Source organism: Mobula hypostoma, chromosome 8, assembly GCF_963921235.1.
Source record: "Mobula hypostoma chromosome 8, sMobHyp1.1, whole genome shotgun sequence".
Lineage (NCBI taxonomy): Eukaryota > Metazoa > Chordata > Chondrichthyes > Myliobatiformes > Myliobatidae > Mobula > Mobula hypostoma.
Genome location: NC_086104.1, coordinates 88,157,960 through 88,181,949, shown reverse-complemented (window position 1 = coordinate 88,181,949; position 23,990 = coordinate 88,157,960). Strand labels below are relative to the sequence as shown.

Below are 23,990 nucleotides of genomic sequence, written 5' to 3'. Positions count from 1 at the left end.
TGAGCTCAGCATGCATGCAGGAAGCAGCGCCAATACAATACTGATGTCTGCTATAAGCCTCGTTTTGCTGAACACCTACGCTCTGTCCGCCAGAGAAAGCAGGATCTCCCAGTGGCCACATATTTTAATTCCACATCCCATTCCCATTCTGATATGTCTATCTACGGCCTCCTCTACTGTAAAGATGAAGCCACACTCAGGTTGGAGGAACACCTTATATTCCATCTGGGTAGCCTCCAACCTGATAGCATGAACATTGACTTCTCTAACTTCTGTTAATGCCCCACCTCCCCCTCGTACTCCATGCATTAATTATTTATATACACACATTCTTTTTCTCTCTCTCTCCTTTTTCTCCCTCTGTCCCTCTCGCTATACCCACTGCCCATCCTCTGGGTTTTTTCCCCCTCCCCCTTTTCCTTCTCCCTGGGCCTCCTGTCCCATGATCCTCTCATATCCCTTTTGTCTATCACCTGTCCAGCTCTTGGCTCCATCCCTCCCCCTCCTGTCTTCTCCTATCATTTTGGATCTCCCCCTCCCCCTCCCCCTCTCAAATCTCTTACTATCTCTTCTTTCAATTAGTCCTGACGAAGGGTCTCGGCCCAAAACGTCAACTGTACCTCTTCCTAGAGATGCTGCCTGGCCTGCTGCGTTCACCAGCAACTTTGATGTGTGTTGCTTGAATTTCCAGCACCTGCAGAATTCCTCGTGTTTGCTGCATGTATTTGAGATAAATTTCCAAACAAAAATACTAATAAAAAGAAAATGGATAGATAGATGCATTGAGGTACTCTTGGTGATTAGTTATGATCATATTGAATGGCAGAGAGATCTGAAGGGACCAAGTGACCTCCTTTTCTTTTCTGTGTTTCTTGGTTACAGTTACTGAGGCCAGTCCTTTTACATTCAAGCTTAATTAGTTGTACGTAAAAATCTCAGCTGCCGCTACGGATTTGTATTGGTGTTCCAGGATTATTCTGCTCTGGATTACTGTATTAACAATTTACCACTGTTATCCTATAGAACATCTAAACTAAAACAGACCTGGTATATTCTGTTCTGATATGTTTTTCTTGCAAGTCTACCTCTATAGAAAAAGTCAAACAAAATATTTAAGATTATTATGAACGAGAAGAATGGCTGGAAATAATTTTCTTCAGCTATACTTTTAGATGGATCACAAAGTACTAAAGTGGTCGCACGCCACTTTGTAAAGTTCTTCACATCGTATCCATGCTTCATTACATCCATTGACAAGAAAGCTGCATCCATTTTATATCCCAACTATTTTTCCTGATGCTAGAAATCTTTCACTGAAGATTATTTTAGTTGGAGTGCCATGGTGGGTTAGCGTTTAGCACTATGTTATTATAGCTCAGGGCATCGGGAGTTCAGAGTTCAGTTCGTACATCCTCTGTCGCCCTTGTGTGTTTTCCCCAGGTTCTCTGGTTTCCTCCCACAGTCCAAAGTCATACCAGTTAATAGGTGAACTGGTCATTGTAACCTGTCCTGTGATTAGGCTGAGTTTAAATAGGGGGTTTGCTGGGCAGCACAATTCGTTGGGCTGGAGCAGCCTATTCCACACTGTATCTCTGAACAAATAAAGCTAATGACTTTCATGTTGCCGCTACCACGAGAAGACAATGCAAAGATCAGAAACACTCCAGCTCACTTATGAAGTGCACAAATGGGGAAGGCCCCATTAACATTTAACTCGCCAGTATCCAAGTCCCTTGATCTAAAGTGGACAACAGGTAGAGGCACAGGGAATGAGGGTTGCATCCAGGTTAAGCCGTGTACTCCTCTTCACCTTGTCTTTTACTTTTATGATAACGCACATAGTCACCGTGCAATGCCTTAAATACTTCCCTCACTCCCAACTGCAACAAAGCATTCAGAAAGCGGAGATCATTTTCCGTGACCAAATCCAGGAGGTGGTATACTCCCTCCGTAAAGGCTTTTTTCACGTCTGCATTCAGGGTGACCTGCAAATAAAGAACACTAGGAGAATGACAAAATATTCCATGATGGATTTTGAAGGTATCAAAACAACGGTGGGGGTGGGGGGAGGTGGGATGTTCATAGGTTTCTGCTGTTTAATTGGTAACTGAAGCACTCTGTACTTCCTTATGGAAGATGCTCACTGTGTTGGAACATGTGGCCTTATGTCCCACACAGCAAGTTAAATATTTGCCCTACAGCTCAATTGGCTCCACATCTGATGTGCTGTTCAGCTTGGCTCAGTTGGTGACACTCCTACCCAAGTCAAAGGATTCAAAAGCTTGTAGGTTCAATTCTTATTCCAGAGATTTGAACACACAATCCAGACTTACATTATCAACACACTAATGGGGAGGGGGGTTGGCACAATGTATGAGATATTAACCCACACAGATGTTAAATCAAAGCTGGCTGGATTTATCTTTATGGTGCACTTCGAAAACCTTGGGACTCATAAATAGATTAACAGCGATGTTAACCCAAATATTCAAACCAATATCAATCAACATAACTAAATTACATGGACATTACCACATTTGTTTGTCTTTGCACATTGCCTGTAATGTCAAATCTGACTACTGGACTGTGCACTTGGATGTTAAGGTGCAACAGGAACCTATAATTTAGAGAGTACCTATAACTGAGCCTTGACAGAATCTTAAAATTCTCCTGAGCTCTTATAGTTGAGGTGTCACATTTTGTGGCTGTGATTACCTTTTGAAGTTCACTGATGTACTCTGCCACCATGAATGCAGAAAACATTCCAAATTCCTCTGGTTTTGAAGCAACGTGAGTGTACATCCTTTCAACCTGCCGTGCACAGTCCAGGATCATTTCATTTTCCATCACCGCACCTGGAATAAAACAACTCTTCAGCAATACAAAATAGTCCAGAGCTCCAAGGAAGCACCATCGCTTATGGATGCAGTTGCTGTCTAACTTCAGTATTAAAACATTGTAAAAATATTGCATTAGATAGTCATACAATGTCAGTTCACCGCATTAATACTTCACATTGACAACTCTTCATAAACACATCCAATATTATTGACATATAACTCGCTCACCATCGCAAAACATTTAACACATCACTGCACAACCAGATACAACATTACAGCACTATCGTTCTATGCTTCTGGCCCATCTGTGACAATTTAATTTTGTTCTGATAGATACCTCACACTCAGCTGAAGGAAGAATAGAAACAATTTTTCTAATCTGGATACTCCATCAGATAAAGATGTTTGATTCTCTTAATCTCAGTAAACAGTTGGTAGTGCAGCACTGTGAACAGCTTTGTGTGTAGCCATGAAGTCAACAAGGCAGATTAAGCCTGTTTCACAGTTCATTTCTTTAGTCATACGGAAGGCAGTATGTTCAAATCCATTGTTTAAAATAAAAAAGGGGAAAATTCAGACTTCAAACATCTTTCTGACAGTAATGCTCCAAAGATTAAACAATTCTACAAGTCAAGTCACTTTTTACTGTCATTTCGACCATAACTGCTGGTACAGTACACAGTAAAAATGAGACAACTTTTTCAGGACCATGGTGCTACATGAAACAATACAAAAACTACACTGAACTATGTAAAACAACACAAAACTACACTAGACTACAGACCTACCCAGGACTGCATAAAGTGCACAACACAGTGCAGGCATTACAATAAATAATAAACAAGACAATAGGCACAGTAGAGGGCAGTAGGTTGGTGTCAGTCTAGTCTCTGGGTATTAAGGATTCTGATGGCTTGGAGGAAGAAACTTACATAGTCTGGTCGTGATAGCCCGAATGCTTCGGTGCCTTTTGCCAGATGGCAGGAGGGATAAGAGTTTGTATGAGGGGTGCGTGGAATCCTTCATAATGCTGTTTGCCTTACGGATGCAGCGTGTGGTGTAAATGTCTGTAATGGCGGGAAGAGAGACCCCGATGATCTTCTCAGCTGACCTCACTATCAGCTGCAGGGTCTTGCGATCTGAGATGGTGCAATTTCCAAACCAGGCAGTGATGCAGCTGCTCAGGATGCTCTCAATACAACCTCTGTAGAATGTGGTGAGGATGGGGAGGTGGGAGATGGACTTTTCTCAGCCTTCACAGAAAGTAGAGATGCTGCTGGGCTTCCTTTGCTATGGAGCTGGTGTTGAGGGACCAGGTGTGATTCTCCGCCAGGTGAACACCAAGAAATTTGGTGCTCTTAATGATCTCAATGGAGGAGCTGTCAATGTTCAGCAGAGAGTGGTCGCTCCGTGCTCTCCTGAAGTCAACAACCATCTCCTTTGTTTTGTTCACATTCAGAGACAGGTTGTTGGCTCTGCACCAGTCCGTTAGCCACTGCACCTCCTCTCTGTATGCTGACTCATCGTTCTTGCTGATGAGACCCACCACAGTCGTGTCATCGGCGAACTTGATGATGTGGTTCGAGCTGTGTGTTGCAGCACAGTCGTTGGTCAGCAGAGTGAACAGCAGTGGACTGAGCACCACAGCCCTGGGGGGCCCCCGTGCTCAGTGTGATGGTGTTGGAGATGCTGCTTCCAATCCAGACTGACTGAGGTCTCCCAGTCAGGAAGTCGAGGATCCAGTTGCAGAGGGAGGTGTTCAGACCCAGTAGGCTCAGCTTTCCAATTAGTTTCTGAGGAATGATTGTGTTCAATGCTGAACTGAAGTCTATAAACAGCATTCAAACGTACATGTCTTTTTTGTGCAGGTGGGTTAGGGCCAGGTGGAGGGTGATGGCAATGGCATTGTCTGTTGAACGGTTGGGACGGTACGCAAACTGCAGGGGGTCCAGTGAGGGGGGCAGCAGGGTCTTGATGTCCCTCATGATGAGCCTCTCAAAAAAACTTCATGATGATGGATGTGAGTGTGATGGGACTGTGGTCGTTGAGGCAGGACACTGACTTCTTCGGTACGGGGACGATGATGACGGCCTTGATGCATGTAGGAACAACGGCGCTGCTCAGGGAGATGTTGAAGATGTCAGTAAGAATCTCAGCAAGCTGGTCTGCACCCTGCACAGGGTTCTCCTCACATTGGCCACGGTAAGACACAGCACCTGGTTGTGGGCTCATCACCTCCAGTTTTACAAGACCACAATCTCTTCACTCCAGTTGCAGCCTCCTTTGCATCCCCAAATTTTTTTAATCACTCCAGTGTTGGTATTTTCCCTTTGGTTGCCTTGGCTGCAATCTCTGGAAACCCTTCCAAAATTCGTTCCTTAAGATGCGCTTTAGAAGTCACTCATTTTGAATCAGATTTTGGCCATCTCTCTCAGTGTCGCTTTGTATGGCATGGAGTCAAAGTTGGCAATATGCTTTTGAATACGTACCTATGTAAAATGCCCATTGCTGATATTCATGCAGTTTTTTAAAACCATATGCTTAAAGCATGAAAGCTGTACTGGCTCGTGACATGTGGTATAAATACATAGTTTGTGGGCCAGGCCACACTTTCCATCATGTAATCCTATCTTCAGGATGTAGTCGCTCTCTACGTACCTTTCTCTCCTGCACCTTTTTGACGTCCTTTATGTATAGCAGAAAGGAGAAGGCGGTTTAAACATTTGAGGAAGACTGGTGCTGCATTGAGCAAAACCTGTGTGCCAAAGTTTAAAGAAAAATATCAGTGAATATAGAAACATAGAAAACCTGCAGCACAATACAGGCCCTTCAGCCCACAATGCTGTGCTGAAATTGAACCCGGGTCGCTGGCACCGTAACAGCATTACGCTACAATAAAGTAGCAGAATCAATACAGTGATGGTGCAGGGTTGGAAATGGAAGGACAGAGCTTTACTTTCCTGTACTGTGGAAGAACAGCCATCTATATAAACGCAATCAATAGATGAATGCGGTAATTCACAGAACATAGAAAACCCACAGCACCATACAAGCCCTTCAGCCCACAATGCTGGGCCGAACATGTACCTACTTTAGAAATTACCTAGGGTTACCCATAGCCCTCTATTTTTCTCAGCTCCATGTACCTATTCAAGAGTCTCTTAAAAGACCCTATTGTATTCGCCTCCACCACCGTTGCCGGCAACCCATTCCACCCACACACCACTCTCTGCGTAACAAACTTACCCCTGACATCTCCTCTGTACCTGCTTCCGAGCACCTTAAAACTGTGCCCTCTTGTGTTAGTCATTATAGCCCTGGGAAAAAGCCTCTGACTATCCACACGACCAATGCCTCTCATCATCTTATACACCTCTATCAGGTCACCTCTAATCTTCCGTCGCTCCAAGGAGAAAAGGCCGAGTTCACTCAACCTATTCTCATAAGGCACGCTCCTCAAATCCAGGCAACATCCTTGTAAATCTCCTTTCTATAGCTTCCACATCCTATACACTTCAACAAGAACATGATTCAGGACTCCCAAATACAATCACATTTTCAAAACAGATTTCCCTCATTCTGCAGGGCTTTCAGTATGGAGCTTATCCCAGCCTGAAACAGCAGTTCCGGGATTAGTAGGATCACGAGTTACTGAGGAAAATTCAGATTCACACGGCATGAAATCAGGCTCTTCAGCCCACTTACTCTATGCCAACCATCAAGCACCAAATAACACTCATCCTAATTCTTTAATTCTCCACACATTCCCAACAATTCCCATCAAATTCTACCATTCACCTCCACACAAGGGACAATTTACAGTGGCCAATTAATCTATCACCTGGCATGGTTTTAGGATGTGGCAGGAAACTGGAACATTCAGAGGAAAGCCACGCAGTCATTGGGAGAGCATACAAACTCCACAGGTACAGCATCAGAGGTCAGGATTGAACTTGGCTTGCTGAGGGTGTGAGGGAGCAGCTCCTTCAGCTGTTTTAATTATAGCCAATCAACAGCCAGTTTGCAAACAACTTTGAGACGAATGCACAGGTGACGATACTGGTGATTCTGAAACTTTACAAGTTTCAACATTTTTACTGGTCTTGTTCCATGAACCACAATAAAGGGAGGTCATCTAATATCTTCAACCTATTCTCCTACTGAAGTTTCCTCCAGCCAAGCTAAGGGTGTAATTGCCGTCCCAATTTTTTTTAATATTGTGTCGCACCAGACAGTCAGTCATTCTTGTCTGGCTCTTGGTGTAAGGATTGGTCTCCTTTCGAATTAACCGGATCACGATATGAACGTTCCTGACTCAACCCTGTTTTTTACAAGGCTGAGTGGCTAGCTCGACACTCAACCCGGCACGGATGGAAAGTGTGCTCGGGGGGGTGGCCCGACTTGGATTTGAACTCGGGAGCCTTTGCTCCGGAGACCAGCGCTGAAGCCATTGCGCCACCAGCCATCCCAATAAATCAGTGCTTCGGATATAAGTGACAGCCCTTCACTACCATGAAACATTGGTTGAAGGACTACCGACTGGGCAGGGGAGGGTGGGCACTGATTGAAATGCAGTGATACAGCCGAATGAAGCAGCAAACCTGGAAACTGACTGCCTCAGCAGATATACTGCAAGAAAAGGAAAGCAGTGAGCAAAAATCACTGATAGTCCAAGAGAACTGGTCTTGGCCCATTGCAACAGACTGATTAAAGAAAAGGCTTCCAAATATATTTCCCAAAGATAACTCCAGTAAAAGATGGGAGAAACTTGGTGATGACAGACGTACCTTCGGCTGAGACTGTATTACAGAAAACAGCACCTCATGGATGGCATGGAAAACTCCTGCGTATTCATCCAGTTTGAGGTGTTCTAGTGGAATGCACAAGAGAACATCGAATGCAAGCGTCACGTGATGGGGATTTGTGAGTATACCCTCTCCTCGTTGGATGAGGATTGCCAAGGCCTCCAAGCTCAGCAAAGTAATCTTGTAGCCCCAAGGTTCATCAAGGTCTGTTTTCTTGCACAAAACCTGAAAAGTAAGAAGATTAAAAGGTGACCACAGTGATTGCTCCTGACAATAGCTAGTTCCATCAGTGGAGATTTCTCAGAGGCCACAGCAGAGTACATGTTCGGATGCTTCCAGTCATGGAAGAAAGGAATTTTCATTTATAATGAGGTGCAGAGGGCAGTGACTCACCAGAGGATCATTGGGTAACAAGTTTATTCCCAACATGGACTGAGATGCAGCAACTAGTATAACACGCTGCAAGGTTTCACTGCTAAGGCTAATGTAATGGCCTCTCTGTAATGTTTCACTGCTAAGGAAATGGTTTCTCTGTAGCAGCAATGTTTGGGTTATGACTAGAGATAATGGGACTTTGGAATGCAGAGGCTACCCAATGAGACAAATATTCTTCTTTCTTGTGTGTCTGGGAGCTGGGTTTATCGCGGCCTTTCGTCAGGGAGCAATGGAGAGAGAGGACGCGAATGGAGAGAGTTGGAAGACCACCGGACAGAGTGGACTGAGGAGCGAGGGTCCGAGGGCCGGCTACACTTGGAGGTCGACAGGAACAAATGAACGAACAAACAGTGAGCTCCAACGATGTGCAATGGACTGTTTCATGAGAATGGGTCCTTTTTTTTTGTTTCTTTACTAACCATATAATCCAATTAATTATAAAGATCAATCGTTTAATTGCATATTGTGTACTGTTTGATAGTCTGCGGTGCGGATTTGTAACCGGGCAACACATCACACAGCATCCACACAAACTGATTTCTCAGTTTGGCGGGGCCAGACGTTGTTTTCCCCAGACGAATGCGTGCTGGTTGAGCCTGAGGGTAACACAAGCTTTTGTTTGCATGCCAGATCTTTTCACATACAAGCACATCTAGGTGGTTAAAAAAAAACAGAATGTTGTTTAACAGAGAAAGGAAAATACAGTTAGACAAAGTGCAAGCCTGTAGTGAGATGGACTGGGAGATCAAGAGTTCATCCTTTTCATACAAGAGGAACTTGAATAGTTTTATAACAGCGGGATGGAAACTAATCTTAAGCCCGGTGGTGCATCTTCTCAGTCCTTTGTTACCTTTTGCCCCATGTGAGGGAGAAGAAGGGGGAATGACCAGGGTGGGAGGGGTCCTTGATTATGGTCAAGGAGAAGTTGATAAATTATTGGGAGATCAGGGAAGCCAGGCAAGTGGGAATCTGGCACAGGAGATGAGGCAGATCACACTGAATGGTAGGACAAGATTGAGGAGCCTGGTGTCTTCCCCCATGTTCTTATACTTACCAGGAATGCTGTGATAACCTGAGGAGCTGAAAACCACATCATCTTTTCTGCATTTTTCCTTAACGAGCACTTGAAAAGGATAGAAATGAGGATCACAGAGGACACGACATCCTGAATCAAAATAAATATGGTTTTAATGGGAAGGTGAACCCAAAAAACAAGATCATGTTGTTTGGGGACCAGCACCAATGTCCACTCACCAAGTGCTGTCCTTTCCAAAGATTGACAACTTCAATGCCCTGTATGATTGACTTTACAAGAAGATAAAACTGATGGTCTGTGCACCGTTCAGATATGCAGGTGAGGAGTCCAATCAGCTGGGTATCCAGTGACTGAATGAACTGTGATGTTATCCATGGGGCTGGAAGAACATGAGACACAATTACTCTCAGCTAAACTATGGTTCAAGAACACATTGCAACATAGCAGAGACCTTATGGTACCATAGATCTGCACAGCATAAATGAAGTACAATTTGTCTAACGTGTCTCTTCTATTGCAGAATATTCAACTTTGCACTAGAATCTCTCCTAATGAAGAGCCTCAGCTCAAAATATTGACTGTCTATTCCCCTCCATAGCTGCTGCCTGACCTGCTGAGTTCGTCCAGCACATTGTGTGTGTCATTCTACAATGGAGAAGAGACACTGTTCCATTGGACAACATTATCAGATGGGATACTCTAATATGCCTCTTGTGATTTTCCCTCCTCCTGGGCCCCAAATTCTGGAACTTCCTCCTACACCTCTCCAGTTTTCCCTTGCCTGTTCTGACGCTGAGCATCAGCTCAAACACAGTGTGTTCAGGATCACTTGCACAACGATGGTACAGCTTCAGCTTCGGGTACCCGGCCTTGGCTCGGTCACAGCACACACTTTCTGGGTCAGAACACTGTGCGCAGAAATCCCACTCCAGAGATACAAGCACTTGCCTGTGCAGCATCAGGGGAGTGCTACTCCATCAGAGGCACCTTGTTTGTCTGAGGCAGGTCAGTTTTACACATCTCGTGCTTGATTCCAAGATCAGCAAGAGGTATTCCCCATTGCCCTGGCTAATATTTCTCTTTCTCTCTCTCTCTATATCAACATCATGAAGCCTGGTCACCCTCTTATTGCTGTTGAAGGACCCAGGACCCTGCTGTGCACAAACTGGCTGCCAAATTCACTACGTCTTAACATAGCTTCCTCTTCCAAAGTACTTCCAAACCACTTCAGATGTCCAGGACTTGAGAAAGGTGCTACATAAATGCAAGCATTATTTTCATCAAGTCCTGCTTAACAAATGACACTTGAATGGCTACAACCTAAAAACATGGTAACATTAATGCTTTATTTTGAAGTTTAAAGGTGTTGCAGGAATCAGTCAAATGAAGCACTGCCATCTCAGTAAGATAACCTTGACTTAACAGTCCAAGTGCTAGGTACACGTTAACTGTGAGGGATGGAAGACAGATTTTTCCTGGTTGACATGAAATGGATACTATTAGGGCTCCCTCCATTGAATCCAATATACTCACCCGTAAACCCATCATATGATGTTCTAAAAACATTAGCACACACTCATAAACATTTTAAATGTTTAAATACCTAAAAGAAAATGTGATCAGCTAAAAAACTATTTGCAGTGAATACTTACAAATAGGGACGTATTTTAAAAGTACAAAGTGCAGCTGTATAAACAAGTGGCCAGGAAACTAATCACTAATTTAAGGATAATGACTGGTTCCTCAATATTTGCATGTATTTATTAATTTTTAAAAAAATTGTAAGTGTACAGGATGTACGGTACTGTGCAAGATTCTTAGGTACATGTATATAGCCAGGGTGCTTACAACTTCTGCACAGTACTGTACTTGTCAACATGGAGCGGAGAATGAGTTTGTACATCTGGCGGGAGCAAAGGATGTTGGGAATGGTGAGGGTGGAGAGCCCTGGGAGGGGTGTGGGACAGGTGGCAGAGAAGTGCCAGGGGAGGGGGTGGGGGTGATGCACAGGTGCAGACAAACCCAGCCTCAAGTTCATTTGATTCTGAACGATTGGTTTATTGATCATTACAGAATGTCTCTAGAAACCATAGAAACCACAAAAACTACAGCACAGAAACAGGCCTTTTGGCCCTTCTTGGCTGTGCCGAACCATTTTCTGCCTAGGCCCACTGACCTGCACACGGACCATATCCCTCCATACACCTCCCATCCATGTATCTGTCCAATTTATTCTTAAATGTTAAAAAAGAACCCGCATTTACCACCTCATCTGGCAGCTCGTTCCATACTCCCACCACTCTCTGTGTGAAGAAGCCCCCCCACTAATGTTCCCTTTAAACTTTTCCCCCCTCACCCTTAACCCATGTCCTTTGGTTTTTTTCTCCTCTTGCCTCAGTGGAAAAAATCTGCTTGCATTCATTCTATCTATACCCACCATAATTTTATATACCTCTATCAAATCTCCCCTCATTCTTCTACGCTCCAGGGAGTCCTAACCTATTCAACCTTTCTCTGTAACTGAGTTTCTCAAGTCCTGGCAACATCCTTGCAAACCTTCTCTGCACTCTTTCAACCTTATTTATATCCTTCCTGTAATTTGGTAAACTGAACACAATACTCCAGATTCAGCCTCACCAATGCCTTATACAACCTCATCATAACATTTAAGGTCTTATACTCAATACTTTGATTAATAAAGGCCAATGTACCAAAAGCTCTCTTTACAACCCTATCTACTTGTGACGCCACTTTTAGGGAATTTTGTATCTGTATTCTCTGGTGCTTCCCGCTCCCTCCCCTCTCCCTTCCCCTTTTCCCAACCATGATTCCTCTCTCCCTGGTCCCTTTCAACTCCCATAGAGACCCATGTCAGAATCAGGTTTATCACCATTCATGTCATGATGTTTTTGCAGCAGCAGTACAGTGCAATATATAAAATTACTACAGTACTATATTATACTGCAGCAGCTGTATCTATGTGCCTAAGACTTTATGTACTAAGTACCACACATCTATAGCACACCCTGCTATAAGAAAGAGGTTATTAAATTGGAAAGAATTCACAAAATATTTACGAGAATGTTGGCAAGACTTTAGAGACGAAGTTGTAGGGCGCGGTTGGATAGGCTAGGATTTTATTCCTGGAGCAGGGGAGACTGAGAAGTGTCCTTACAAAAGTGTACAAAATCAAGATAGGGGAAATGCACTCAGTCTTCTTCCAGGCTTGGATTATCAAGAACTGGAAGCCATAATTTAAAAAAAAACTTAGTGTGGTACCTGTGTGGAATGAGCGGTCAGAGGAAGAGGTTGAGGAAGATACAATAACAGCTGCTAAAGGACAGACAGGTACATTCATTTAGAAGGTTATGGGCTAGATACTGGCAAATGGGACTGGCTTGGATGGACATCTTGGTCGGCACGGAGCAGACGGGCTGAAGAATCTGTTTCTGTTATGTGTGATTAAATGGCGTGGGCAAGTCTCTTACCTGCCAGCAGGGCCCTCACAGCACAGAAGATGGAGGGGATTCCAGTCGCGATATTGTGACCACAGCAAAGTTCTGATGACGAACAAAACACTCGCAAAAAGTCGAGCTGTTTACGAAGTGGGTCCAGCTCTTGGGTGGAGGTGGCAAGTTGGTGCAGAACCTGGGAACAGATGCTCTGATACAGGTTTCTGTGCTTCAGCCCCATCTCGTCCGGACTCCTTCCCTCACTGATTGCACCTCTTTGCTCCTCCTTCAGACACAGCTCTGCCTCCAGAAGGGCAGTGGCACAAGGCACGGTAAATGTCTGATCTAGTCCACTTCTGTCGAAATGTGACTGCAGGATAGGGCCCAGGAGGCCAGTGAGCTGGCTGAGAAGAGACGGCAGGCTGCTGCTGAGCCGGTTCTTTTCAGACTGCCGCACTGTGGTTTGGATAACGCTGCTCAACGCCAACAGGGCCACCATAAGCAACTGCTCTGCCACCAGCTTCCATTCCTCCTTCTCCTCCGCATTCGCCCAGTTGTTGGAGAGGAAACCAATCAGCTGCTCCAAGTTAAGGCACATGCTTTGCTTCCTTTCGACAATCTTCTGGACAAAGTTACTGAGAAAGCATTGGAAGCTGTGGAGTAGCTTGGACCAGGCTGGGCAATCCAGGGAGGCGGACAGCTCACTGCTCACGACAAACAAAGGAGCTGTGACCTTCTCTAGAATGTCCCCAGCATGTGCCAACCTGAAGACCGCCTTCCCATTGGTGCCTGTCGCCAGGACTGTGAGGAGGAAGTAGCACTTGCCCAAAACCTGCAGGTACTTAGAGGCATTGCTCTTTTTGGAGCCGGGTCGGAGGACGGTGACCAGGGACACCAGCAAGAGAAAGGCTTGGAGATGATCGGTGCACGAAAGGTTGTCCAACCTCAAAGCAGAGAGCAGATCCAAAATCTGCAGAAGGGTGTCCAACTGCTCCGTCGGCAAGGTGAGAAGGGGAGTGCCTTTTATTGACAAGAACATGAATTGGGGTGACGTCTCTTGAGAGGGTATGGAACAGGGGAACAGCAGTCCCCAGCTGCTGCTGGTTTGGTGGCCCTCACCCCGAGAGGCATGGACATTTCCTGCCAGCTGCTCTAGTATCGCTGAGGGCAACCCCCTTCCAGCGGCAGTGACCAGACGCCTCACCCTCTGGGTCAGGCCGAGTAAAATCTCGCGGTAGAGAGCCTGGAGTTCTGGAAGAAGAGTGCTGTTGAGCAAACTCTCACACATGGCTGGAATGGAAAGTGAGGTCCCCACATCCGGCCGCACCTCCCAAGCACCCTCCTGCAGGAGGCTGGCGATCACCACCTCGGCAATGTAAGCGACCTCTTCCTGTGGGAGGTAGGGGACCAGGAGGGCAAGGTTGGCAGTGACCAGGTGCCAGTGCGCCACGCCGCAGGTATCCCCGTTCAGCGTGCACAGCTGCCCGTCCCACCCTTGTGCCCTGGCACCCTGGACAGCGGCTTTTCCGGAGGAGATGACAAAGGAAGCGGAGGACCTCAGGCACAGCCGCTCCGCCTCCGTCAGCTCGCCGGGCCGCATCATGATCCTCTTCATCTTCTGCAGCGACAGAAGCCGGGCGAAATGTTGGCCGAGCTCACCGCCCGGTCCCGCCGGCTCAGCTGCCACCTTCCACTCCACCGCGCTCAGCTGCGGGAGGAGGCAGCAGAAGTCCCACGCGCCCGCCTCTGCTTTGCCGGCCTGGGTAGAGGGCGAGACGTACTTGCTGCAGTTCAGCCGCAGCATGTGATCAATTTCTACCCAGGTGCAACCGAGAATCAGCCCCGCGCTCCTGGCGTCTGGGGCCCACACCGGAGAGTCTGTACCACCAGTGCATTTACCCATGCGGAGCAGCGGGACCATGGCTCTTTCAGCCGTCCTGTCCATCAGGGCCTGGGAGGACCGAATTACCGGCACTGGCGTTTTGTCATTGAGACTCCTCATGTTGAAAAGGATGGTGTGTAGTAAAATGCTCATTGTGAGGACCTTCAGTGCTACATCAGGGCTCTCCACATCGGGAATCAGTAATTCCAAGTTCTTCAGAATCAAGTCCCAAATATCCAAGACCTGGCTGTTTGTTACTTCCAGGAGGCACTCGCGCAGTTTCTTTGTGAGGCTCTCGGAGAGGACGGGCTGCCTCAACTCATCAGCAGCTGGACGCGAGATGACGTCCAGCACCTCCTTGAACACCCTGGGCAACTGCCGCAGTTTGGTGTAGGTCTCCAGCAGGGTGCTCAGCAACAAGTCCTGGGCTTTCTTCACCCTGGCGTCACTGACGTCAGCGTCAATCCACGCCAGCGACACCAACTCATCCAGGCACGGCTCCACGATCAAGTGGTTCAGTAAGATCAAGGTCCTCAGGCATCTGAACCAGGCTGCGGTACCCGGGCGAGGGTAAGTCAGCAGCATTTCCGCAAATCTGCTGTAGCAAGCAAACTGCACCCCCTCACACCGGATCTTGTCCACGGAGACATTGTAGATGTTGTTGATGAAGATCGAGTTGAGCAGCTGATCCAGAGCCAGGAGCCCAGGGTTCCATTCCACAGACGCTCCGTCCCCGGCACCCTTGGACGCTGGGAACTGCAACAAGTCGAGGAATTTGGTGAAGATGTGGAAACAGAGAAGCTGATTTCCATCCTTGCAGTAGGACTCAACAGACAGCTTGTAAAGCATCGGTACTGAACTGGCTACGACGGCAAAGTGCAGGTCTGAGCCGAAGAACGCAGCGTCGGCCAACTTTAGAAGTATCGTTTCAGCGGGTGCAGTCAGCCCTTTGGAAAAGCCTGCCTTCTTCCCTTGAGAGCCCTCACTCGGCAAGAGCTCCTCTCTGTACGAGTTCAAAAAATCAGTATGGAACAGACCATTCTGAAGGGCCGTCTGGATTTTATTGCAGATTTCCCTGCTGAGGTGTTGCCGCACCGACATCTCGTCCTCACCCATCCAGCACCTCGTGGACAGCAGGTGACGCAGGAGGAGGAAGGGCTGGAGCAGAGAACTGCACATCTGCAGAAACATCCGGGGCTGGTTGGTCTGCTGCCTTTGCCCGACAAGGTACTGGTTCAACACCAACAGGAGGACGTCAAAGAGCTGCGCAGAGCGCAAAGCTTCCAACGATTTCAACCTGCTGCAGGCTAGCCTGCACAGCTTGCACAACAGATCAACCAACAGCTCATACTTGCTGGTGTAGATGATGGAAAAGGCAGGAGACAGGAGAATTCCTTGACAGCAGCTCAGCACCATGGGAAGACTTGATGTATCAACATTTAGGGGCTCTTCACTGGAACATGCCAAGATCCTCTCGTTTATAATCTAAAACACAGATTATAAGAAACACTGATTATACATCTCACAAATTCAAATGTTACTAACGAACTACCCAAATCACTATAACTCGTCTCCCGTCCCGTGATCCTCTCCCTTCTCCAGCCTCGCATCCCTTTTGCCAATCAACTTTCCAGCTCTCAGCTCCATCCCTTCCACCTCCTGTCCTCTCCTATCATTTCGGATCTCCCCCTCCTACTTTCAAATCTCTTACAATCTCTTCTTTCAGTTAGTCCTGACAAAGGGTCTCGGCCCGAAACGTCGACTGTACTTCTTCCTATAGATGCTGCCTGGCCTGCTGCGCTCACCAGCATTTTTTGTGTGTGTTACCCAAATAACCTTCCTTCTTTAAGTCCTTTGTCAAAGTTTACCACTTTGAGCAAATCCGTCATGGCTTCTGTGCCAGTGCCAAATCTCGGTTGATATTTTGAATCGTGTTGAGTATTTTCAAACAGTAGAGTTGCTATGCAAATTCAGCTCTTTGTTTTTAAGCACAGTTCAAATTACACCACTGCATGGACACGGACCATTCATCTCAAGAAGTCCACACTGGTGTTTAGAAATTCCACAAGCCTTCTGTCAACTTCCTAATAAAAAAACAGCTTTTATCCCTTTTCCCCCTTATCCAGTTTCTACATATATGCATTCTTGTCAAAGTGCAACTATCCAACAGGGGAGCAAGTTGACTATTTTAAATACATATTTCTGGATCACCTAATGGGTTATAGATGAATATCTCATATGCTGGGCTCCCCACAAGTGGAATCAAATCCAGTTAAACCGTAAACCAGTTTTAAACTCAAATCACCTAACAGCTCAGCCTCCCAACAGATTTATGAGGGATCTTATGTACCCGTGTGGTTTGTATACATTAACCTCACACTAAATTACAGCATAGAAATATATCATAGGTACAGCACAGCACAGGCCCTTCAGCCCATGCTGTTGTGCCGACCTTTTAACCTACTCTAAGATCAAACTATCCCCTCCTTTGCACATAGCCCTCCTATTTTCTTTCAGGCATGTGAACCTCCCTAATGTATCAGCCTCTACCACCATCCCGGCAGTACATTCCATATGTTTACCACTCTCTGTGTAAAAATACCCATCTCTCACATTCCCTCCCATACTTTCTTTCAATCATCCTAAAATTATGTCCTTTTGTATTAGCCATTTCCACCTTGGGAAAAAAGGCACTGGGCTGTCCATTCTACCTATGCCACTTATCATCTATAAACCTCTTTCAAATCACCTCTCACCCTCCTTTGCTTCAAAGAGAAAAACTACAACCCACTCATAAGACATGCTCTCTAATCCAGGCAGCGTCCTGGCAAATCTCCTCTACACCCTCTCTAAACCTTCCACATCTTTCCAATCATGAGGCGACCAGAATCGAACACAATACTCCAAGTGTGGTCTCACCAGAGTTTCAAGAGGCTGCAACATTACCTCGCGGCTCCTGAACTCAATCCCCCGACTAGTGAAGGCCAGCACACCATACACCTTCTTAGTCATTCTGTCAACTTGTGCAGCAGCTTTGAGGAATCAATGGATGTGGACCCCAAGATCCCGCTACTCCGCCACACACTAAGTACTGCAAATGTATGGGTTTTTTGAAGATCAGGCATTTCAGAGCCTGCCTGAGTGCAGTCAAGATCTTTACGATGTCAATATAAAGACCTGTTGTTCAGAAACGCTCGTTGTTTTTCCTGAATGGCTGTAAACCAGGTTTCATACATCTCATTTTGGAACACGAGCAGGGGGCTGTCATTCAGCCCCTCTACCTTGTTCTACACACTTTGCTTCAGTCACGGTAATGCGAATTAGGTGAAATGGTTTGACCAATGGTATTTGTCAGTTTGGCTCACATTGCGAGTTCATACCCATCTCCAGAAACCTGAGGTTGTCTTGAAACGCCGACAATCCCTTTCCTCCCACAGATGCTACTCGGCCTGCTGAGCTCCCCCAGCAGATACCTGTTGCTCATTTCTCTTACAGTATGTAGTACTGAGAAAGTGTTGCATAGTAGGGCAGGTGGGTTTTTACATGAAACTTTAACAAGACATGCTCTTTCTCCTCAGTAGACTTAAAAAGATCCATCCGTGCTATCGTAAAGAACTTGAATGGAATTCTTTTCAAACCAATATTGACCTCTCAACTGAAATTAAGGAAGTGCTCTACCTAATCAACATCTCATTTGTGGACCTGGGCAGTTAACAAATCTGCTTCCATACATGAGGAAATCTGCAGATGTGGCAAAACTAAAGCAACACACACACACACAAAATGCTGGAGGAATGCAGCAGGTCAGGCAGCATCTATGGAAGAGTAAGTAGTTGACATCTGGGGCCGAGACCCTTCTTCAGGACTGGAAAAGAGTGGAGAGGTCAGAGTAAGAAGATGGTGGGTGGAGAGGAGGAAGGTGATAGTTGAAACCGGGAGAGGGGGAGGGGTGACGTAAAGAGCTGGGAAGTTGATTGGTGATAGAGATAAAGAGCTGGAAGGTGGGGGGGAATCTGATAGGAAAGGACAGAAGACCATGGAAGAAAGGGAAGGGGGAGGAGCACCAGAGGGAGGTGATGGGCAGGTAAGGAACTAAGGTGAGAGAGGCAAGCAGGAATGGGGAGTGATGAGGGGGTGGAGGGGCATTACCAGAAGTTCTAGAAATCAATATTCATGCTATCAGGTTGACGGCTACCCAGATGGAATATAAGGTGTTGATCTTCCAACCTGAGTGTGGCCTCATCCTCGCAGTAGAGGAGGCCATGGAATGACATGTTGGAATGGGAATGGGAAGTAATACTGAAATTGACGGTCACCACGAAATCCCACTTTTTGTGTTCAATGGAGTGAAGGTGCTCAGTGAAGCGATCTCCCAGTCTATGTCAGGTCTCACTGATGTACAGGAGGCCACACCAGGAGCACTGGATAGATGAGCCCAACAGACTCACAGGCGAGGTGTCGCCTCACCTGGAAGGACTGTCTGGGGCCCTGAGTGGTAGTGAGGGAGGAGGGAGGGCAAGTGTAGCACTTGGTCCACTCGCAAGGATAAGTGTCAGGAGGGAGATCAGTAGGGAGGGACAAATGGACAAGGGAGCCGTGCAGGGAGTGATCCTTGCAGAAAGCGGAAAGTGGGGGGCAAGTGGAGATGGTAGAAGTTACGGAGAATTATGTGCTGGACACAGAGGCTGGTGGGGTGGTAGGTGAGGTCAAGAGGAATCCTATCCTTAGTGTGGCAGCAGGAGGATGGGGTGAGGGCAGATGTGTGTGAATAGAAGTGATGCAGGTGAGGTCACCATTGAAAGTGGAGGAAGAGAAGTCCCTTTCTTTGAAGGCAGACATCTCAGTTGTTCTGGAATGAAAAGCCTCATCTTGAGAGCAGGTGAGGTGGAGACACAGGAACTGAGAGAAGGGACTGGCATTTTTACAAGTGACAGTGTGGGAAGTGGTATAGTCCAGTCTGCTTCCATATTCCTTTGTGCCACAACTGCTGGCAATTTCCGAAAAACACTGGATGACTGTGTTTGTACAGCACAGCATAAAAGCGTATTCTTTCTCCCTTCTAGCTCTCCTGCTTCAAATTAACCCATTCCTGCCAAGACAGAAGTGGTCACTGGCAGCAATTTCTTTCCTCACTGGGGTGCAGCTGACAATCCAAGCCAGCTCACCTGAGGGATCGAGAAGCGAATCGTGATGATCTTCCCTTTCTCCATCAGCTTCTGCACTCTTTTGCTGTGAAGAATGTCATCCAGATAGGACCACAGTCCTTCCACAATTTCAGCTCCAAAATGGAGCTTCTTGCTGTAGTATCCAGTTAATGCATGGCTCACCCAGTCGAGTAAAACCTTGGGGTGGCGAGAGAAAAAGAGAGATCACAGTGAAAAGTTGCATACAACCTGATACCATTCTAATGTGACAAGCTGTACGTAACAGAGCATCTAATTGATTTGCGTGAAACACAAGGACTTTAGTATCTCCTTCTCTGATTTATGATGGCACTTTCAATTCCCTTTACAACTGAGCTGCTTCCCAGTTCCTATCATTGCTACTACACAATGGGTTGGAAGGAAAGAATAGACTTGTCACACTGAAAACGCAGCCTGGTCTAATAATAAAAGTGTATCTCAGTTCAACTTGGGCTCTAAATCCCAAACTGTATCCCAACAGATCCAGCACATGTCAGTGGCAAGGGTATTTGCAGACATTTTTAACCCCTCCCTGCTTCAGTCTGAGGTTCCCACCTGTTTAAGACACTATCACCCCAAACAAGGTAACTGCCCAGTGGCTCTGACTTCTACCATCATGAAGTGCTTAGAGAAGCTGGTCAGGACATGTTCCCAGACAACCCTGACCCACTGCAGTTCACCTACTGCCAAAACAGGTCCCCAGCAGGCGCCATCTTGTTTGGCCCTACAACCATCTCTGGAGCATCTGGGCAGTAACAACACCTACATCAAACCCCTAGACCTGGGATTCAACATCTCCCTTTGCAACTGGGACCTTGACATCCTGACCATTGGACCACAATCATTAAGGAAAGACAGGAACATCTCTACCATACTGGTGCCCCATACCCTATACACTCACGACTGTGTGGCTAAGAGTCTGCTCTAAGTCCATAGTTTGCAGATGATACCACTGTAGTAGTCTGTACCTCAAACAACGATGAGTCAGAGTACAGGAAGGAAGTAAAGGGCCCAGTGACTTGGTGGCATGACAACAACCTTTCCCTCAACATCAGCAAAACACAAAAAAATGATCACTGACTTCAGTGTGGGGGGGTGGGGGTGGGATAGTGGTATACATGCTTTTGTTGACTTCAGTGGAGCTGAGGTTGATTGTTTCAAGTTACTAGGACTGAACATGACCAAGAGCCTGTCATCGTCCAACCATGTTGATGCCCTGGACAAAAAAAAATGATCACCTCTGCTTCCTCAAGAAGCTAAAGAAACCTGGCATGTCCCCTTTGACCCTCGCCAATTTTTGTTGTTACAGCATAGAAACCAAACGGCTTGGCGTGGCAACAACTGTGCACGTGACCGCAGGAAACTGCAGAGTCGTGGACACAGCTCAGCACATTGTGGAAACCCTCCAAAGAACATACCACCAGGCTCCAGGACAGCTCCTATCCTGCCGTTGCATGAATTTTGACCTCGCAATCTATCCCGTTTTGACCTTGCACCTCATTGTCTACCAGCACCTACTCTACATCTGTAACACTTTAATCTGCACTATTATCTTTCAGAATCAGAAGCTGTGTACTACCTCAATACAGAGCTGTAATACATCGATCTCTATGGAAGACAAGTTTTCAATGTACCTCATACCTGTTACAATAATAAGCTAACTTATCGAATTTTACAAATGGTAGCATTTTAACTCAGAAATCCATCTGCAGTTTATAGTGGAAAGTTCATCCCAATATTAAAACACATCAATCACAGGAGAACAAGCAAGAATCGGCCATCACGTCCTCTCAATTTACCTCATCACTTACCGTTTAATCTCCTGATTTGAGGAAATATTTAGATCCATGAAAAGCACACAGCTAAATGTCAGAATCACTTTGATTTCTCATTGGACTTTGGTCTCTTATGGTCTCAACATAGACATACAATATATATACAAAATTTGATCACAAATAATTAAAATTCCCATGCAATTCTTGACTTACTTTAGTTCTGAACACGTTAACTCAAAGTCCTAATGCAACATTGACAGAATTGTCATAAGATCTGAGTGGCTGTGGGAGCAGGGGTCAGAGAAGAGAGATTGGAACTGCAGTGAATTATTTAAATATTTATCTGGGGAAAAAAGTTCTGGTGGGAAATCCACAGCCTTACAGGCAGCAGGTGCATTTCTGATACAAAGAATTTGGATAAGAAGAATGGGGGACACTGTGAATGGGCAGAAGATTTGGGCAGACTGGATAGCTTATTTAGAGAGTCAACTCTGGCCCCCTTCTTGATCCAGATTTTCTGCATGCCCTAATGCAAGCACCATTTTGTGACTTCTCCGTCTAACCACCCACCAATTCCCATACACAGAATGGAAGGTTCAACAGTCTATTACAGCCAGACTGACATAGCACACTCTTTTTAAGTCCCCCCTTCCTTTAGAAAGTATTACTTTTGTAGAGAGGGAGTCCTAGTGACAAAGTTTTGTTGCTTTTAAAAGCAGGCAGAAACACAAAAATAAACTGAGACAAACGTGTCACATTACAGGCAGAAATCTACAAAAATAAACAGGGTCAAAGGTGTCAGATTATAGAGGTAGTGTTCTCAGGACTGGTCACCAAAGGAGTAGAGGGTGTTGATGTAATTCCAGAAGAAGAAGGAGGTTGAGGTTCAGGGACAAAATTCTGGAACCAGCAGAACATGGAACTGAAGGTCTGACTGTTAATAATGGGACAGTAGAAATCAGGGATAAGCAAGTGGCCAGATTTGAAGGAAGTCTGAAACCCCAGAAAGCCCACTGGGCAGAAGGAGATTACCGCAATACGGAAGTTCAGAAAGGAATTTGAAAAGACCATGTGCATTTTAAAACCAAACCCAAAGGATATCTGAAGAGTTCCAACTATGCACCTGTTCCTTGTTGGGCAAAAAACAGTGCTGTGAAATCCAGGCAAATCGAGCTAATTTCAGCTTGTCTTCCCAAGGTGTCTTTGAACTTTTGAGCTTCAGGTGAATCCCAGAGTAAACTGCAGCCATGATCTGTAACTGAGAGGACAACGTTTGGAATTAAAATGAATACAGTTTAAACCAGTCTAGCTTTTATACTAGTGACTCGCCGTATCACCTCATGAATTCCAGCGGTGGTACCACTCTTGGCTTTGAGCCTGAAGGCAGAGTTTCACAGTGCTGAGTACAGTATGGTCAGAGATGTCACATTTCAGATGGGAGTGCTGCTTGCCAAGCCCACTGAATACCTACTTGGTGGAATAGGTAGGTGGGTAATAAGGCACCACCTACCACACTACCCACACAAGAACATTAGAGAACAGAGCAGAAGCAAGTCACTCGCACCTTCAATAACTTCACAGCTAATCTAGCCCTGGCCTCAACATCACTTTCCCACTCTCTCCCTATTTCTCCTTGATTCCTTTGTCATACAAATATTCAACCGCTTCCTTGAATATATTTCATCAGCTCCCTGGAACTGGGATGGCTGCAATATTGCAACGTTCTGGGAGAAGAAATGTCTTCTCTCATTCCAAAACTTTATTCCTCAGCTTTTGGAACACCCATTAAGAGAAACAATCTCTTTCTTTCCAACATGTCCAACCGCAGAATCTTACGCTTCAATAAAATCAAGTCTCCTTCTTCTAAACTCTAATGAGAAACCCGGGACCGAGAGGGTCAGGGAGGACACACAAGTCCTACGGTGAAAAGATCACACTACCTCACCCATCCAACCCTACTGAAGAGTCTTCCCTTCCCACACTGGCATCACCAACCCCCTCAGAACTACCAAAAGCAGAGCTGCAGCAAGTTATCCCCTGCTAAGAGACTATCTGACAAGAAATGAAAAATGCAGTTAAGAAACTTAAGGTCCAGCACAGGCCATCTTTGGTCAAACAGGTTCCACTTCTACAGATGTCCATAAGTCATTTTTATCCACAAGTTAGAAAATATACAAAAAAACACCCAATCTGGTAACCATATCTCCACAGTATTGTTATGAAAAGTGCATGTGACTGACAAATAATTACTAGAAGTTAGGTGAGAGAGGAAACTAATTCTGTCGTGTGTAAGAACAAATATTAGACCTAAATCCAACAATGTTAAGGGAGCATTGTGCGTGTGTGCCTCTGTGTTGATCTAGGTTTGTAGGAGTGTCCGCATACCCGTAGCGAAATTCAACAGCCCGTCAAAGCAGTTAGATAGAGGGGATCAACCCCAGCGTCCGGGCCACGGCACGGTTTGTGGCAGACGATCCTGCCCTTACCCCAGGGTGCAGAGAGCTCCAGAGTCTCCCTTCCCGGTTCCGCTCGCGTACACGTGCCGACCCGCCAGCTCCCGGCGTCACATGACACCCCCGCGA

General features: G+C 46.0%; 1 protein-coding gene across 2 annotated transcripts; it reads right to left on the bottom strand.

Moving 5' to 3' along the window:
- Positions 1–652: 652 nt before the first annotated feature.
- Positions 653–23,962, bottom strand: urb2 (URB2 ribosome biogenesis homolog). 2 transcript variants are annotated; one of them, XM_063055123.1, is made up of 10 exons: positions 23,895–23,962; positions 22,532–22,666; positions 19,616–19,792; positions 12,605–15,935; positions 9,335–9,495; positions 9,135–9,245; positions 7,628–7,870; positions 5,499–5,595; positions 2,716–2,855; positions 653–1,985 (listed from the first exon to the last, which is right to left on the bottom strand). In XM_063055123.1, exons 2-10 carry the CDS (start codon positions 22,655–22,657, stop codon positions 1,788–1,790), a joined length of 4,584 nt encoding a protein of 1,527 aa, XP_062911193.1. In that variant the 5' UTR covers positions 22,658–22,666; positions 23,895–23,962; the 3' UTR covers positions 653–1,787. The 2 variants fall into 2 exon arrangements, with proteins under 2 accessions (XP_062911193.1, XP_062911195.1); XM_063055125.1 differs by lacking the exon at positions 9,135–9,245.
- Positions 23,963–23,990: the final 28 nt, after the last annotated feature.